The sequence below is a fragment of the Silurus aristotelis genome (assembly GCF_946808225.1).
Source record: "Silurus aristotelis genome assembly, chromosome: 15".
Classification (NCBI taxonomy): domain Eukaryota; kingdom Metazoa; phylum Chordata; class Actinopteri; order Siluriformes; family Siluridae; genus Silurus; species Silurus aristotelis.
In genome coordinates, this window is record NC_139588.1 from 11,761,083 (window position 1) to 11,777,638 (window position 16,556).

At 38.4% G+C, this 16,556-nt stretch overlaps 1 protein-coding gene across 1 annotated transcript in view; it reads right to left on the reverse strand.

Moving 5' to 3' along the window:
* Window positions 1–16,556, reverse strand: part of LOC310738450 (uncharacterized protein) — a gene marked incomplete at its 3' end in the record, with an annotated part of 65,620 nt that overhangs the window by 9,415 nt on the left and 39,649 nt on the right. Inside the window, exons 45-47 of the mRNA XM_083563433.1 lie at window positions 11,075–16,546; window positions 5,552–11,023; window positions 29–5,500 (exon numbers count right to left, since the gene is read on the reverse strand). Of these exons, the coding sequence (XP_083419559.1) occupies window positions 29–5,500; window positions 5,552–11,023; window positions 11,075–16,546 (16,416 nt within the window). The remainder of the gene's footprint in view (window positions 1–28; window positions 5,501–5,551; window positions 11,024–11,074; window positions 16,547–16,556) is intronic.

Here is a 16,556-nt window from a genome sequence, read left to right on the forward strand (position 1 = left end):
CTGTAGTCATTTCAAGAATTTCTGATACTGGTCCATGAGAAACATCAGCATCACTGTTTGTGGGTTCAGTCTCCTGTCTGAACGTGATATGATCTTCTTCTGGATTTACCTGTTTCTGTTTTATATCTGTTCTAGACATTTGAAGAATCTCCGGTACTAGACCATGTGAAATATCACTTTCAGCATGTGTGTATTCAATTTCTTGTCTAAACTTGATGCTGTCCTCCTCTAACATCTCCTCTATAGTTTCTGGGTCATTTGTGAGTTTGGCATTTTGGTTTGTTGTTTCTTGTTTCTCTTCTGTGTTATAATCTATTGATGCAGTGTGTAGCTGATAAGAAACACTTCTGATATTAAGATCTTTTGTTGTATCAACTCTCTGATTTTGCAACACATCCTCTTCTTCCAATGCACCCTGTGTTGTGTCTGTGGAATCGAGATGCCTTGTGCTCGTGGTCTGATGATGCAGAAAGCTGCCTTCACTCATTTCTTTGGAAATTGTTGTTTCCTTTATCTCTTCTTCAGTAGCTGTCTGATCTGTGTCCAGCAGCTTCTTTTGCTTCTTTCTTTTCCTAATAGAACTTGAATGTTTGGAACAATGGCTGTCTTCTGCTTTCACCTGGTCACTATCCAAATTATTTGTACTTTTGTCTTTTTTAGTTGCAGTCTGTTGTCTCTTATTTCTTTTTTGATCTACAGGTAAAGTATTTTGAATTTGCAGCACATCTGCATCTGTATAATCTCTGTCTGATAATTTAGAAGCTTCATGATGTGATACATCTACATCTCTATAGGAATCTTCTATAGCAGCAGGAGTTTGGTCTTGTTGAAGACGAGCATTTTCAGTCCGACTTGTTTGCACTGAATCTGTTTGTTTGACAGTCTGCAGGTTCTCTAGACTCCCAAGTGACTGCGTACGATCCTCATTAGATTTTGTTCTTTCTGATTTAAAGTACTCTGATTTAGCAGAGGAATTATCAGGATCAAATTCATTCTCATCAGATGACTGGTTCCTCTCAGATTCTAACACTGGTTGATCAACATCAAGAATGATGGTATAAACTTTTGCAGCACCAAGGCTACTTTGGTTATCACTGTCCATGTGTGTCATTAAGGTGTCAGGCTGGTTTGCATCAGATATCTGACTTAACAAGTCAATTTCTTGTCTAGAAATGTCAAGAACTTCTGCTAGTGTAGTGTTTGAAAAATCAACTTCGCCCTGTTCTGTATAAGGATCCTTTTTCTCAGTTGGGATTGCTCTCTCATTCCCTTGTTGTTGCTGCTGATCTGGCGATACAGGGGCTTTTTTATAGCAAACAGATCCAGTATCCATCTCAGTTGTTATATCAGTTTCCTGATTCTCCAGTACGTCCATTTCTGTAACATGCTTAACAGGTAACATTAAAGCTTGTTGACTTGACAAATTTCTATCTTCAATGGTTCTTTCTATACTTATTGGGGTTTGGAGTTGTTGGAAATGAGCATTTTCAGGCTGAGGTGTCTGCATTGATTCTGTAAGTGAGGTTTGTTGAGTTTTCTCAAGACTGTCCATTGACTCTCTAAGATCCGCTTCACTTTGAGTTACGGTTGCATTAAGGTTTGATACATTGTCAATAGGATTTTCAGAACTGAAATCATTATCATCTTCAGCTTTGAAAAATTCCACTGTCTGCTGCCCATCAGGTATCACTGCAGACTCATTAACATTCAGAATGGATTTAGAGACTGTTACAGTCCCAGTGCTACTTTGGTTTTCACTGTCCATGTGCAGTGTCCCAGATTCAAGTTGGGTTACATCAGGTGTCTGGTTCAACAAATCAATTTCTGCTGTAGACATTTCAAGAATTTCTGATACTGGTCCATGAGAAACATCAGCATCACTGTTTGTGGGTTCAGTCTCCTGTCTGAGCATGATATGATCTTCTTCTGGATTTACCTGTTTCTGTTCTATATCTGTTCTAGACATTTGAATAATCTTCAGTACTAGACCATGTGAAATATCACTTTCAGCATGTGTGTTTTCAATTTCTTGTCTAAACTTGATGCTGTCCTCCTCTGATATCTCCTGTATAGTTTCTGGGTCATTTGTGAGTTTGGCATTTTGGTTTGTTGTTTCTTGTTTCTCTTCTGTGTCATAATCTATTGGTGCAGTGTGTAGCTGATAAGAAACACTTCTGATATTAAGATCTTTTGTTGTATCAATTCTCTGATTTTGCAACACATCCTCTTCTTCCAATGCACCCTGTGTTGTGTCTGTGGAATCGAGATGCCTTGTGCTCGTGGTCTGATGATGCAGAAAGCTGCCTTCACTCATTTCTTTGGAGATTTCTGTTTTATTCCTCTCATCTTTAGGAGCTGTCTGATCTGTATTTAGCAGCCTCTTCTTCATTTTTCTTTTCTTAATAGATCTGGAATGCTTGAAACGATGACTATCTTCTGCTTTGGCCTGCTCTTTATCCAACTTATTTGCACTTTCTTTATTTTCAATTACAATCTGTTGTCTCTCTTTTTTTTCCTGATCAAAAGATACAGAATTTTGCTGATAGGAAATAATTATGGCATCAGATTCTTTTGTATGAGCTGCCTGAATTTGCAGCACATCTGCATCTATAGAATCTCTGTCTGATAATTCAAAATCTTTATGTAATACATCTACATTTCTACAGGAATCTTCTATAGCAGCAGGGTTTTGGTCTTGTTGAAGAGGAGCTTTTTCAGTCCGACTTGTTTGCACTGAATCTGTTTGTAGGTTAGGCTGCATTTTCTCTAGAGTCTCAAGTGACTGCATACCATCCTCATTAGATTTGAAACCTCTTGATTTAAAGTCCTCTGATTTAGCAGCAGAATTGTCAGGCTCAAATTTATTATCATTGGATGACTGGTTTCTCTCAGGTGGTAATACTGCATGTTCAGCATCCGGAATGATGGTATAAACTTTTGCAGCACCAAGGCTACTTTGGTTATCACTGTCCATGTGTGTCATTAAGGTGTCAGGCTGGTTTGTATCAGATATCTGACTTAACAAGTCAATTTCTTGTCTAGAAATGTCAAGAACCTCTGCTAGTGTAGTGTTTGAAAAATCAACTTCGCCCTGTTCTGTATCTGGTTCATTTTTCTCAATTGGGATTGCTTTCTCATTCCCTTGTTGTTGCTGCTGATCTGGAGATACAGGGGCTTTTTTATAGCAAACAGATCCAGTATTCATCTTAGTTGTTTTATCAACTTCCTGATTCTCCAGTACGTCCATTTCTGTAACATGCTTTACAGGTAACATTAAAGCCTGTTGACTTGACAAATTTATTTTTTCAATGGTTCTTTCTATACTTATTGGGGTTTGGAGTTGTTGGAAATGAGCATTTTCAGGCTGAGGTGTCTGCATTGATTCTGTAAGTGAGGTTGGTTGAGTTTTCTCAAGACTGTCCATTAGCTCTCTAAGATCTGCTTCACTTTGAGTTATAGTTGCATTAAAGGTTGCTGAATTGTCAGTAGGATTTTCAGAACTTAAATCATTATCATCTTCAGCTTTGATAAATTCCACTGTCTGCTGCCCATCAGGTATCACTGCAGACACATCAACATTCAGAATGGATTTAGAGACTGTTACAGTCCCAGTGCTACTTTGGTTTTTACTGTCCATGTGCAGTGTCCCAGATTCAGGTTGGGTTACATCAGGTGTCTGATTCAACAAATCAATTTCTTGTGTAGACATTTCAAGAATTTCTGATACTGGTCCATGAGAAACATCATCACTGTTTGTGGGTTCAGTCTCCTGTCTGAACGTGATATGATCTTCTTCTGGATTTACCTGTTTCTGTTCTATATCTGTTCTAGACATTTGAAGAATCTCCGGTACTAGACCATGTGAAATATCACTTTCAGCATGTGTGTATTCAATTTCTTGTCTAAACTTGATGCTGTCCTCCTCCGATATCTCCTCTATAGTTTCTGGGTCATTTGTGAGTTTGGCATTTTGGTTTGTTGTTTCTTGTTTCTCTTCTGTGTTATAATCTATTGATGCAGTGTGTAGCTGATTAGAAACACTTCTGACATTAAGATCTTTTGTTGTATCAACTCTCTGATTTTGCAAAACATCCTCTTCTTCCAATGCACCCTGTGTTGTGTCTGTGGAATCGAGATGCCTTGTGCTCGTGGTCTGATGATGCAGAAAGCTGCCTTCACTCATTTCTTTGGAAATTGTTGTTTCCTTTATCTCTTCTTCAGTAGCTGTCTGATCTGTGTCCAGCAGCTTCTTTTGCTTCTTTCTTTTCTTAATAGAACTTGAATGTTTGGAACAATGGCTGTCTTCTGCTTTCACCTGGTCACTATCCAAATTATTTGTACATTTGTCTTTTTTAGTTGCAGTCTGTTGTCTCTTATTTTTTTCTTGATCTACAGGTAAAGTATTTTGAATTTGCAGCACATCTGCATCTGTATAATCTCTGTCTGATAATTTAGAAGCTTCATGATGTGATACATCTACATCTCTGTAGGAATCTTCTATAGCAGCAGGAGTTAGGTTTTGTTGAAGGTGAGCATTTTCAGTCCGACTTGTTTGCACTGAATCTGTTTGTTTGACAGTCTGCAGGTTCTCTAGACTCCCAAGTGACTGCGTACGATCCTCATTAGATTTTGTTCTTTCTGATTTAAAGTACTCTGATTTAGCAGAGGAATTATCAGGATCAAATTCATTTTCATCAGATGACTGGTTCCTCTCAGATTCTAACACTGGTTGATCAACATCAAGAATGATGGTATAAACTTTTGCAGCACCAAGGCTACTTTGGTTATCACTGTCCATGTGTGTCATTAAGGTGTCAGGCTGGTTTGTATCAGATATCTGACTTAACAAGTCAATTTCTTGTCTAGAAATGTCAAGAACCTCTGCTAGTGTAGTGTTTGAAAAATCAACTTCGCCCTGTTCTGTATAAGGATCCTTTTTCTCAATTGGGACTGCTCTCTCATTCCCTTGTTGTTGCTGCTGATCTGGAGATACAGGGGCTTTTTTATAGCAAACAGATCCAGTATCCATCTCAGTTGTTATATCAGTTTCCTGATTCTCCAGTACGTCCATTTCTGTAACATGCTTAACAGGTAACATTAAAGCTTGTTGACTTGACAAATTTCTATCTTCAATGGTTCTTTCTATACTTATTGGGGTTTGGAGTTGTTGGAAATGAGCATTTTCAGGCTGAGGTGTCTGCATTGATTCTGTAAGTGAGGTTGGTTGAGTTTTCTCAAGACTGTCCATTGACTCTCTAAGATCCGCTTCACTTTGAGTTATAGTTGCATTAAAGGTTGCTGAATTGTCAGTAGGATTTTCAGAACTGAAATCATTATCATCTTCAGCTTTGATAAATTCCACTGTCTGCTGCCCATCAGGTATCACTGCAGACACATCAACATTCAGAATGGACTTAGAGACTGTTACAGTCCCAGTGCTACTTTGGTTTTCACTGTCCATGTGCAGTGTCCCAGATTCAGGTTGGGTTACATCAGGTGTCTGGTTCAACAAATCAATTTCTGCTGTAGTCATTTCAAGAATTTCTGATACTGGTCCATGAGAAACATCAGCATCACTGTTTGTGGGTTCAGTCTCCTGTCTGAACGTGATATGATCTTCTTCTGGATTTACCTGTTTCTGTTTTATATCTGTTCTAGACATTTGAAGAATCTCCGGTACTAGACCATGTGAAATATCACTTTCAGCATGTGTGTATTCAATTTCTTGTCTAAACTTGATGCTGTCCTCCTCTAACATCTCCTCTATAGTTTCTGGGTCATTTGTGAGTTTGGCATTTTGGTTTGTTGTTTCTTGTTTCTCTTCTGTGTTATAATCTATTGATGCAGTGTGTAGCTGATAAGAAACACTTCTGATATTAAGATCTTTTGTTGTATCAACTCTCTGATTTTGCAACACATCCTCTTCTTCCAATGCACCCTGTGTTGTGTCTGTGGAATCGAGATGCCTTGTGCTCGTGGTCTGATGATGCAGAAAGCTGCCTTCACTCATTTCTTTGGAAATTGTTGTTTCCTTTATCTCTTCTTCAGTAGCTGTCTGATCTGTGTCCAGCAGCTTCTTTTGCTTCTTTCTTTTCCTAATAGAACTTGAATGTTTGGAACAATGGCTGTCTTCTGCTTTCACCTGGTCACTATCCAAATTATTTGTACTTTTGTCTTTTTTAGTTGCAGTCTGTTGTCTCTTATTTCTTTTTTGATCTACAGGTAAAGTATTTTGAATTTGCAGCACATCTGCATCTGTATAATCTCTGTCTGATAATTTAGAAGCTTCATGATGTGATACATCTACATCTCTATAGGAATCTTCTATAGCAGCAGGAGTTTGGTCTTGTTGAAGACGAGCATTTTCAGTCCGACTTGTTTGCACTGAATCTGTTTGTTTGACAGTCTGCAGGTTCTCTAGACTCCCAAGTGACTGCGTACGATCCTCATTAGATTTTGTTCTTTCTGATTTAAAGTACTCTGATTTAGCAGAGGAATTATCAGGATCAAATTCATTCTCATCAGATGACTGGTTCCTCTCAGATTCTAACACTGGTTGATCAACATCAAGAATGATGGTATAAACTTTTGCAGCACCAAGGCTACTTTGGTTATCACTGTCCATGTGTGTCATTAAGGTGTCAGGCTGGTTTGCATCAGATATCTGACTTAACAAGTCAATTTCTTGTCTAGAAATGTCAAGAACTTCTGCTAGTGTAGTGTTTGAAAAATCAACTTCGCCCTGTTCTGTATAAGGATCCTTTTTCTCAGTTGGGATTGCTCTCTCATTCCCTTGTTGTTGCTGCTGATCTGGCGATACAGGGGCTTTTTTATAGCAAACAGATCCAGTATCCATCTCAGTTGTTATATCAGTTTCCTGATTCTCCAGTACGTCCATTTCTGTAACATGCTTAACAGGTAACATTAAAGCTTGTTGACTTGACAAATTTCTATCTTCAATGGTTCTTTCTATACTTATTGGGGTTTGGAGTTGTTGGAAATGAGCATTTTCAGGCTGAGGTGTCTGCATTGATTCTGTAAGTGAGGTTTGTTGAGTTTTCTCAAGACTGTCCATTGACTCTCTAAGATCCGCTTCACTTTGAGTTACGGTTGCATTAAGGTTTGATACATTGTCAATAGGATTTTCAGAACTGAAATCATTATCATCTTCAGCTTTGAAAAATTCCACTGTCTGCTGCCCATCAGGTATCACTGCAGACTCATTAACATTCAGAATGGATTTAGAGACTGTTACAGTCCCAGTGCTACTTTGGTTTTCACTGTCCATGTGCAGTGTCCCAGATTCAAGTTGGGTTACATCAGGTGTCTGGTTCAACAAATCAATTTCTGCTGTAGACATTTCAAGAATTTCTGATACTGGTCCATGAGAAACATCAGCATCACTGTTTGTGGGTTCAGTCTCCTGTCTGAGCATGATATGATCTTCTTCTGGATTTACCTGTTTCTGTTCTATATCTGTTCTAGACATTTGAATAATCTTCAGTACTAGACCATGTGAAATATCACTTTCAGCATGTGTGTTTTCAATTTCTTGTCTAAACTTGATGCTGTCCTCCTCTGATATCTCCTGTATAGTTTCTGGGTCATTTGTGAGTTTGGCATTTTGGTTTGTTGTTTCTTGTTTCTCTTCTGTGTCATAATCTATTGGTGCAGTGTGTAGCTGATAAGAAACACTTCTGATATTAAGATCTTTTGTTGTATCAATTCTCTGATTTTGCAACACATCCTCTTCTTCCAATGCACCCTGTGTTGTGTCTGTGGAATCGAGATGCCTTGTGCTCGTGGTCTGATGATGCAGAAAGCTGCCTTCACTCATTTCTTTGGAGATTTCTGTTTTATTCCTCTCATCTTTAGGAGCTGTCTGATCTGTATTTAGCAGCCTCTTCTTCATTTTTCTTTTCTTAATAGATCTGGAATGCTTGAAACGATGACTATCTTCTGCTTTGGCCTGCTCTTTATCCAACTTATTTGCACTTTCTTTATTTTCAATTACAATCTGTTGTCTCTCTTTTTTTTCCTGATCAAAAGATACAGAATTTTGCTGATAGGAAATAATTATGGCATCAGATTCTTTTGTATGAGCTGCCTGAATTTGCAGCACATCTGCATCTATAGAATCTCTGTCTGATAATTCAAAATCTTTATGTAATACATCTACATTTCTACAGGAATCTTCTATAGCAGCAGGGTTTTGGTCTTGTTGAAGAGGAGCTTTTTCAGTCCGACTTGTTTGCACTGAATCTGTTTGTAGGTTAGGCTGCATTTTCTCTAGAGTCTCAAGTGACTGCATACCATCCTCATTAGATTTGAAACCTCTTGATTTAAAGTCCTCTGATTTAGCAGCAGAATTGTCAGGCTCAAATTTATTATCATTGGATGACTGGTTTCTCTCAGGTGGTAATACTGCATGTTCAGCATCCGGAATGATGGTATAAACTTTTGCAGCACCAAGGCTACTTTGGTTATCACTGTCCATGTGTGTCATTAAGGTGTCAGGCTGGTTTGTATCAGATATCTGACTTAACAAGTCAATTTCTTGTCTAGAAATGTCAAGAACCTCTGCTAGTGTAGTGTTTGAAAAATCAACTTCGCCCTGTTCTGTATCTGGTTCATTTTTCTCAATTGGGATTGCTTTCTCATTCCCTTGTTGTTGCTGCTGATCTGGAGATACAGGGGCTTTTTTATAGCAAACAGATCCAGTATTCATCTTAGTTGTTTTATCAACTTCCTGATTCTCCAGTACGTCCATTTCTGTAACATGCTTTACAGGTAACATTAAAGCCTGTTGACTTGACAAATTTATTTTTTCAATGGTTCTTTCTATACTTATTGGGGTTTGGAGTTGTTGGAAATGAGCATTTTCAGGCTGAGGTGTCTGCATTGATTCTGTAAGTGAGGTTGGTTGAGTTTTCTCAAGACTGTCCATTAGCTCTCTAAGATCTGCTTCACTTTGAGTTATAGTTGCATTAAAGGTTGCTGAATTGTCAGTAGGATTTTCAGAACTTAAATCATTATCATCTTCAGCTTTGATAAATTCCACTGTCTGCTGCCCATCAGGTATCACTGCAGACACATCAACATTCAGAATGGATTTAGAGACTGTTACAGTCCCAGTGCTACTTTGGTTTTTACTGTCCATGTGCAGTGTCCCAGATTCAGGTTGGGTTACATCAGGTGTCTGATTCAACAAATCAATTTCTTGTGTAGACATTTCAAGAATTTCTGATACTGGTCCATGAGAAACATCATCACTGTTTGTGGGTTCAGTCTCCTGTCTGAACGTGATATGATCTTCTTCTGGATTTACCTGTTTCTGTTCTATATCTGTTCTAGACATTTGAAGAATCTCCGGTACTAGACCATGTGAAATATCACTTTCAGCATGTGTGTATTCAATTTCTTGTCTAAACTTGATGCTGTCCTCCTCCGATATCTCCTGTATAGTTTCTGGGTCATTTGTGAGTTTGGCATTTTGGTTTGTTGTTTCTTGTTTCTCTTCTGTATTATAATCTATTGATGCAGTGTGTAGCTGATTAGAAACACTTCTGACATTAAGATCTTTTGTTGTATCAACTCTCTGATTTTGCAAAACATCCTCTTCTTCCAATGCACCCTGTGTTGTGTCTGTGGAATCGAGATGCCTTGTGCTCGTGGTCTGATGATGCAGAAAGCTGCCTTCACTCATTTCTTTGGAAATTGTTGTTTCCTTTATCTCTTCTTCAGTAGCTGTCTGATCTGTGTCCAGCAGCTTCTTTTGCTTCTTTCTTTTCTTAATAGAACTTGAATGTTTGGAACAATGGCTGTCTTCTGCTTTCACCTGGTCACTATCCAAATTATTTGTACATTTGTCTTTTTTAGTTGCAGTCTGTTGTCTCTTATTTTTTTCTTGATCTACAGGTAAAGTATTTTGAATTTGCAGCACATCTGCATCTGTATAATCTCTGTCTGATAATTTAGAAGCTTCATGATGTGATACATCTACATCTCTGTAGGAATCTTCTATAGCAGCAGGAGTTAGGTTTTGTTGAAGGTGAGCATTTTCAGTCCGACTTGTTTGCACTGAATCTGTTTGTTTGACAGTCTGCAGGTTCTCTAGACTCCCAAGTGACTGCGTACGATCCTCATTAGATTTTGTTCTTTCTGATTTAAAGTACTCTGATTTAGCAGAGGAATTATCAGGATCAAATTCATTCTCATCAGATGACTGGTTCCTCTCAGATTCTAACACTGGTTGATCAACATCAAGAATGATGGTATAAACTTTTGCAGCACCAAGGCTACTTTGGTTATCACTGTCCATGTGTGTCATTAAGGTGTCAGGCTGGTTTGTATCAGATATCTGACTTAACAAGTCAATTTCTTGTCTAGAAATGTCAAGAACCTCTGCTAGTGTAGTGTTTGAAAAATCAACTTCGCCCTGTTCTGTATAAGGATCCTTTTTCTCAGTTGGGATTGCTCTCTCATTCCCTTGTTGTTGCTGCTGATCTGGAGATACAGGGGCTTTTTTATAGCAAACAGATCCAGTATCCATCTCAGTTGTTATATCAGTTTCCTGATTCTCCAGTACGTCCATTTCTGTAACATGCTTAACAGGTAACATTAAAGCTTGTTGACTTGACAAATTTCTATCTTCAATGGTTCTTTCTATACTTATTGGGGTTTGGAGTTGTTGGAAATGAGCATTTTCAGGCTGAGGTGTCTGCATTGATTCTGTAAGTGAGGTTGGTTGAGTTTTCTCAAGACTGTCCATTGACTCTCTAAGATCCGCTTCACTTTGAGTTATAGTTGCATTAAAGGTTGCTGAATTGTCAGTAGGATTTTCAGAACTGAAATCATTATCATCTTCAGCTTTGATAAATTCCACTGTCTGCTGCCCATCAGGTATCACTGCAGACACATCAACATTCAGAATGGACTTAGAGACTGTTACAGTCCCAGTGCTACTTTGGTTTTCACTGTCCATGTGCAGTGTCCCAGATTCAGGTTGGGTTACATCAGGTGTCTGGTTCAACAAATCAATTTCTGCTGTAGTCATTTCAAGAATTTCTGATACTGGTCCATGAGAAACATCAGCATCACTGTTTGTGGGTTCAGTCTCCTGTCTGAACGTGATATGATCTTCTTCTGGATTTACCTGTTTCTGTTTTATATCTGTTCTAGACATTTGAAGAATCTCCGGTACTAGACCATGTGAAATATCACTTTCAGCATGTGTGTATTCAATTTCTTGTCTAAACTTGATGCTGTCCTCCTCTAACATCTCCTCTATAGTTTCTGGGTCATTTGTGAGTTTGGCATTTTGGTTTGTTGTTTCTTGTTTCTCTTCTGTGTTATAATCTATTGATGCAGTGTGTAGCTGATAAGAAACACTTCTGATATTAAGATCTTTTGTTGTATCAACTCTCTGATTTTGCAACACATCCTCTTCTTCCAATGCACCCTGTGTTGTGTCTGTGGAATCGAGATGCCTTGTGCTCGTGGTCTGATGATGCAGAAAGCTGCCTTCACTCATTTCTTTGGAAATTGTTGTTTCCTTTATCTCTTCTTCAGTAGCTGTCTGATCTGTGTCCAGCAGCTTCTTTTGCTTCTTTCTTTTCCTAATAGAACTTGAATGTTTGGAACAATGGCTGTCTTCTGCTTTCACCTGGTCACTATCCAAATTATTTGTACTTTTGTCTTTTTTAGTTGCAGTCTGTTGTCTCTTATTTCTTTTTTGATCTACAGGTAAAGTATTTTGAATTTGCAGCACATCTGCATCTGTATAATCTCTGTCTGATAATTTAGAAGCTTCATGATGTGATACATCTACATCTCTATAGGAATCTTCTATAGCAGCAGGAGTTTGGTCTTGTTGAAGACGAGCATTTTCAGTCCGACTTGTTTGCACTGAATCTGTTTGTTTGACAGTCTGCAGGTTCTCTAGACTCCCAAGTGACTGCGTACGATCCTCATTAGATTTTGTTCTTTCTGATTTAAAGTACTCTGATTTAGCAGAGGAATTATCAGGATCAAATTCATTCTCATCAGATGACTGGTTCCTCTCAGATTCTAACACTGGTTGATCAACATCAAGAATGATGGTATAAACTTTTGCAGCACCAAGGCTACTTTGGTTATCACTGTCCATGTGTGTCATTAAGGTGTCAGGCTGGTTTGCATCAGATATCTGACTTAACAAGTCAATTTCTTGTCTAGAAATGTCAAGAACTTCTGCTAGTGTAGTGTTTGAAAAATCAACTTCGCCCTGTTCTGTATAAGGATCCTTTTTCTCAGTTGGGATTGCTCTCTCATTCCCTTGTTGTTGCTGCTGATCTGGCGATACAGGGGCTTTTTTATAGCAAACAGATCCAGTATCCATCTCAGTTGTTATATCAGTTTCCTGATTCTCCAGTACGTCCATTTCTGTAACATGCTTAACAGGTAACATTAAAGCTTGTTGACTTGACAAATTTCTATCTTCAATGGTTCTTTCTATACTTATTGGGGTTTGGAGTTGTTGGAAATGAGCATTTTCAGGCTGAGGTGTCTGCATTGATTCTGTAAGTGAGGTTTGTTGAGTTTTCTCAAGACTGTCCATTGACTCTCTAAGATCCGCTTCACTTTGAGTTACGGTTGCATTAAGGTTTGATACATTGTCAATAGGATTTTCAGAACTGAAATCATTATCATCTTCAGCTTTGAAAAATTCCACTGTCTGCTGCCCATCAGGTATCACTGCAGACTCATTAACATTCAGAATGGATTTAGAGACTGTTACAGTCCCAGTGCTACTTTGGTTTTCACTGTCCATGTGCAGTGTCCCAGATTCAAGTTGGGTTACATCAGGTGTCTGGTTCAACAAATCAATTTCTGCTGTAGACATTTCAAGAATTTCTGATACTGGTCCATGAGAAACATCAGCATCACTGTTTGTGGGTTCAGTCTCCTGTCTGAGCATGATATGATCTTCTTCTGGATTTACCTGTTTCTGTTCTATATCTGTTCTAGACATTTGAATAATCTTCAGTACTAGACCATGTGAAATATCACTTTCAGCATGTGTGTTTTCAATTTCTTGTCTAAACTTGATGCTGTCCTCCTCTGATATCTCCTGTATAGTTTCTGGGTCATTTGTGAGTTTGGCATTTTGGTTTGTTGTTTCTTGTTTCTCTTCTGTGTCATAATCTATTGGTGCAGTGTGTAGCTGATAAGAAACACTTCTGATATTAAGATCTTTTGTTGTATCAATTCTCTGATTTTGCAACACATCCTCTTCTTCCAATGCACCCTGTGTTGTGTCTGTGGAATCGAGATGCCTTGTGCTCGTGGTCTGATGATGCAGAAAGCTGCCTTCACTCATTTCTTTGGAGATTTCTGTTTTATTCCTCTCATCTTTAGGAGCTGTCTGATCTGTATTTAGCAGCCTCTTCTTCATTTTTCTTTTCTTAATAGATCTGGAATGCTTGAAACGATGACTATCTTCTGCTTTGGCCTGCTCTTTATCCAACTTATTTGCACTTTCTTTATTTTCAATTACAATCTGTTGTCTCTCTTTTTTTTCCTGATCAAAAGATACAGAATTTTGCTGATAGGAAATAATTATGGCATCAGATTCTTTTGTATGAGCTGCCTGAATTTGCAGCACATCTGCATCTATAGAATCTCTGTCTGATAATTCAAAATCTTTATGTAATACATCTACATTTCTACAGGAATCTTCTATAGCAGCAGGGTTTTGGTCTTGTTGAAGAGGAGCTTTTTCAGTCCGACTTGTTTGCACTGAATCTGTTTGTAGGTTAGGCTGCATTTTCTCTAGAGTCTCAAGTGACTGCATACCATCCTCATTAGATTTGAAACCTCTTGATTTAAAGTCCTCTGATTTAGCAGCAGAATTGTCAGGCTCAAATTTATTATCATTGGATGACTGGTTTCTCTCAGGTGGTAATACTGCATGTTCAGCATCCGGAATGATGGTATAAACTTTTGCAGCACCAAGGCTACTTTGGTTATCACTGTCCATGTGTGTCATTAAGGTGTCAGGCTGGTTTGTATCAGATATCTGACTTAACAAGTCAATTTCTTGTCTAGAAATGTCAAGAACCTCTGCTAGTGTAGTGTTTGAAAAATCAACTTCGCCCTGTTCTGTATCTGGTTCATTTTTCTCAATTGGGATTGCTTTCTCATTCCCTTGTTGTTGCTGCTGATCTGGAGATACAGGGGCTTTTTTATAGCAAACAGATCCAGTATTCATCTTAGTTGTTTTATCAACTTCCTGATTCTCCAGTACGTCCATTTCTGTAACATGCTTTACAGGTAACATTAAAGCCTGTTGACTTGACAAATTTATTTTTTCAATGGTTCTTTCTATACTTATTGGGGTTTGGAGTTGTTGGAAATGAGCATTTTCAGGCTGAGGTGTCTGCATTGATTCTGTAAGTGAGGTTGGTTGAGTTTTCTCAAGACTGTCCATTAGCTCTCTAAGATCTGCTTCACTTTGAGTTATAGTTGCATTAAAGGTTGCTGAATTGTCAGTAGGATTTTCAGAACTTAAATCATTATCATCTTCAGCTTTGATAAATTCCACTGTCTGCTGCCCATCAGGTATCACTGCAGACACATCAACATTCAGAATGGATTTAGAGACTGTTACAGTCCCAGTGCTACTTTGGTTTTTACTGTCCATGTGCAGTGTCCCAGATTCAGGTTGGGTTACATCAGGTGTCTGATTCAACAAATCAATTTCTTGTGTAGACATTTCAAGAATTTCTGATACTGGTCCATGAGAAACATCATCACTGTTTGTGGGTTCAGTCTCCTGTCTGAACGTGATATGATCTTCTTCTGGATTTACCTGTTTCTGTTCTATATCTGTTCTAGACATTTGAAGAATCTCCGGTACTAGACCATGTGAAATATCACTTTCAGCATGTGTGTATTCAATTTCTTGTCTAAACTTGATGCTGTCCTCCTCCGATATCTCCTGTATAGTTTCTGGGTCATTTGTGAGTTTGGCATTTTGGTTTGTTGTTTCTTGTTTCTCTTCTGTATTATAATCTATTGATGCAGTGTGTAGCTGATTAGAAACACTTCTGACATTAAGATCTTTTGTTGTATCAACTCTCTGATTTTGCAAAACATCCTCTTCTTCCAATGCACCCTGTGTTGTGTCTGTGGAATCGAGATGCCTTGTGCTCGTGGTCTGATGATGCAGAAAGCTGCCTTCACTCATTTCTTTGGAAATTGTTGTTTCCTTTATCTCTTCTTCAGTAGCTGTCTGATCTGTGTCCAGCAGCTTCTTTTGCTTCTTTCTTTTCTTAATAGAACTTGAATGTTTGGAACAATGGCTGTCTTCTGCTTTCACCTGGTCACTATCCAAATTATTTGTACATTTGTCTTTTTTAGTTGCAGTCTGTTGTCTCTTATTTTTTTCTTGATCTACAGGTAAAGTATTTTGAATTTGCAGCACATCTGCATCTGTATAATCTCTGTCTGATAATTTAGAAGCTTCATGATGTGATACATCTACATCTCTGTAGGAATCTTCTATAGCAGCAGGAGTTAGGTTTTGTTGAAGGTGAGCATTTTCAGTCCGACTTGTTTGCACTGAATCTGTTTGTTTGACAGTCTGCAGGTTCTCTAGACTCCCAAGTGACTGCGTACGATCCTCATTAGATTTTGTTCTTTCTGATTTAAAGTACTCTGATTTAGCAGAGGAATTATCAGGATCAAATTCATTCTCATCAGATGACTGGTTCCTCTCAGATTCTAACACTGGTTGATCAACATCAAGAATGATGGTATAAACTTTTGCAGCACCAAGGCTACTTTGGTTATCACTGTCCATGTGTGTCATTAAGGTGTCAGGCTGGTTTGTATCAGATATCTGACTTAACAAGTCAATTTCTTGTCTAGAAATGTCAAGAACCTCTGCTAGTGTAGTGTTTGAAAAATCAACTTCGCCCTGTTCTGTATAAGGATCCTTTTTCTCAGTTGGGATTGCTCTCTCATTCCCTTGTTGTTGCTGCTGATCTGGAGATACAGGGGCTTTTTTATAGCAAACAGATCCAGTATCCATCTCAGTTGTTATATCAGTTTCCTGATTCTCCAGTACGTCCATTTCTGTAACATGCTTAACAGGTAACATTAAAGCTTGTTGACTTGACAAATTTCTATCTTCAATGGTTCTTTCTATACTTATTGGGGTTTGGAGTTGTTGGAAATGAGCATTTTCAGGCTGAGGTGTCTGCATTGATTCTGTAAGTGAGGTTGGTTGAGTTTTCTCAAGACTGTCCATTGACTCTCTAAGATCCGCTTCACTTTGAGTTATAGTTGCATTAAAGGTTGCTGAATTGTCAGTAGGATTTTCAGAACTGAAATCATTATCATCTTCAGCTTTGATAAATTCCACTGTCTGCTGCCCATCAGGTATCACTGCAGACACATCAACATTCAGAATGGACTTAGAGACTGTTACAGTCCCAGTGCTACTTTGGTTTTCACTGTCCATGTGCAGTGTCCCAGATTCAGGTTGGGTTACATCAGGTGTCTGGTTCAAC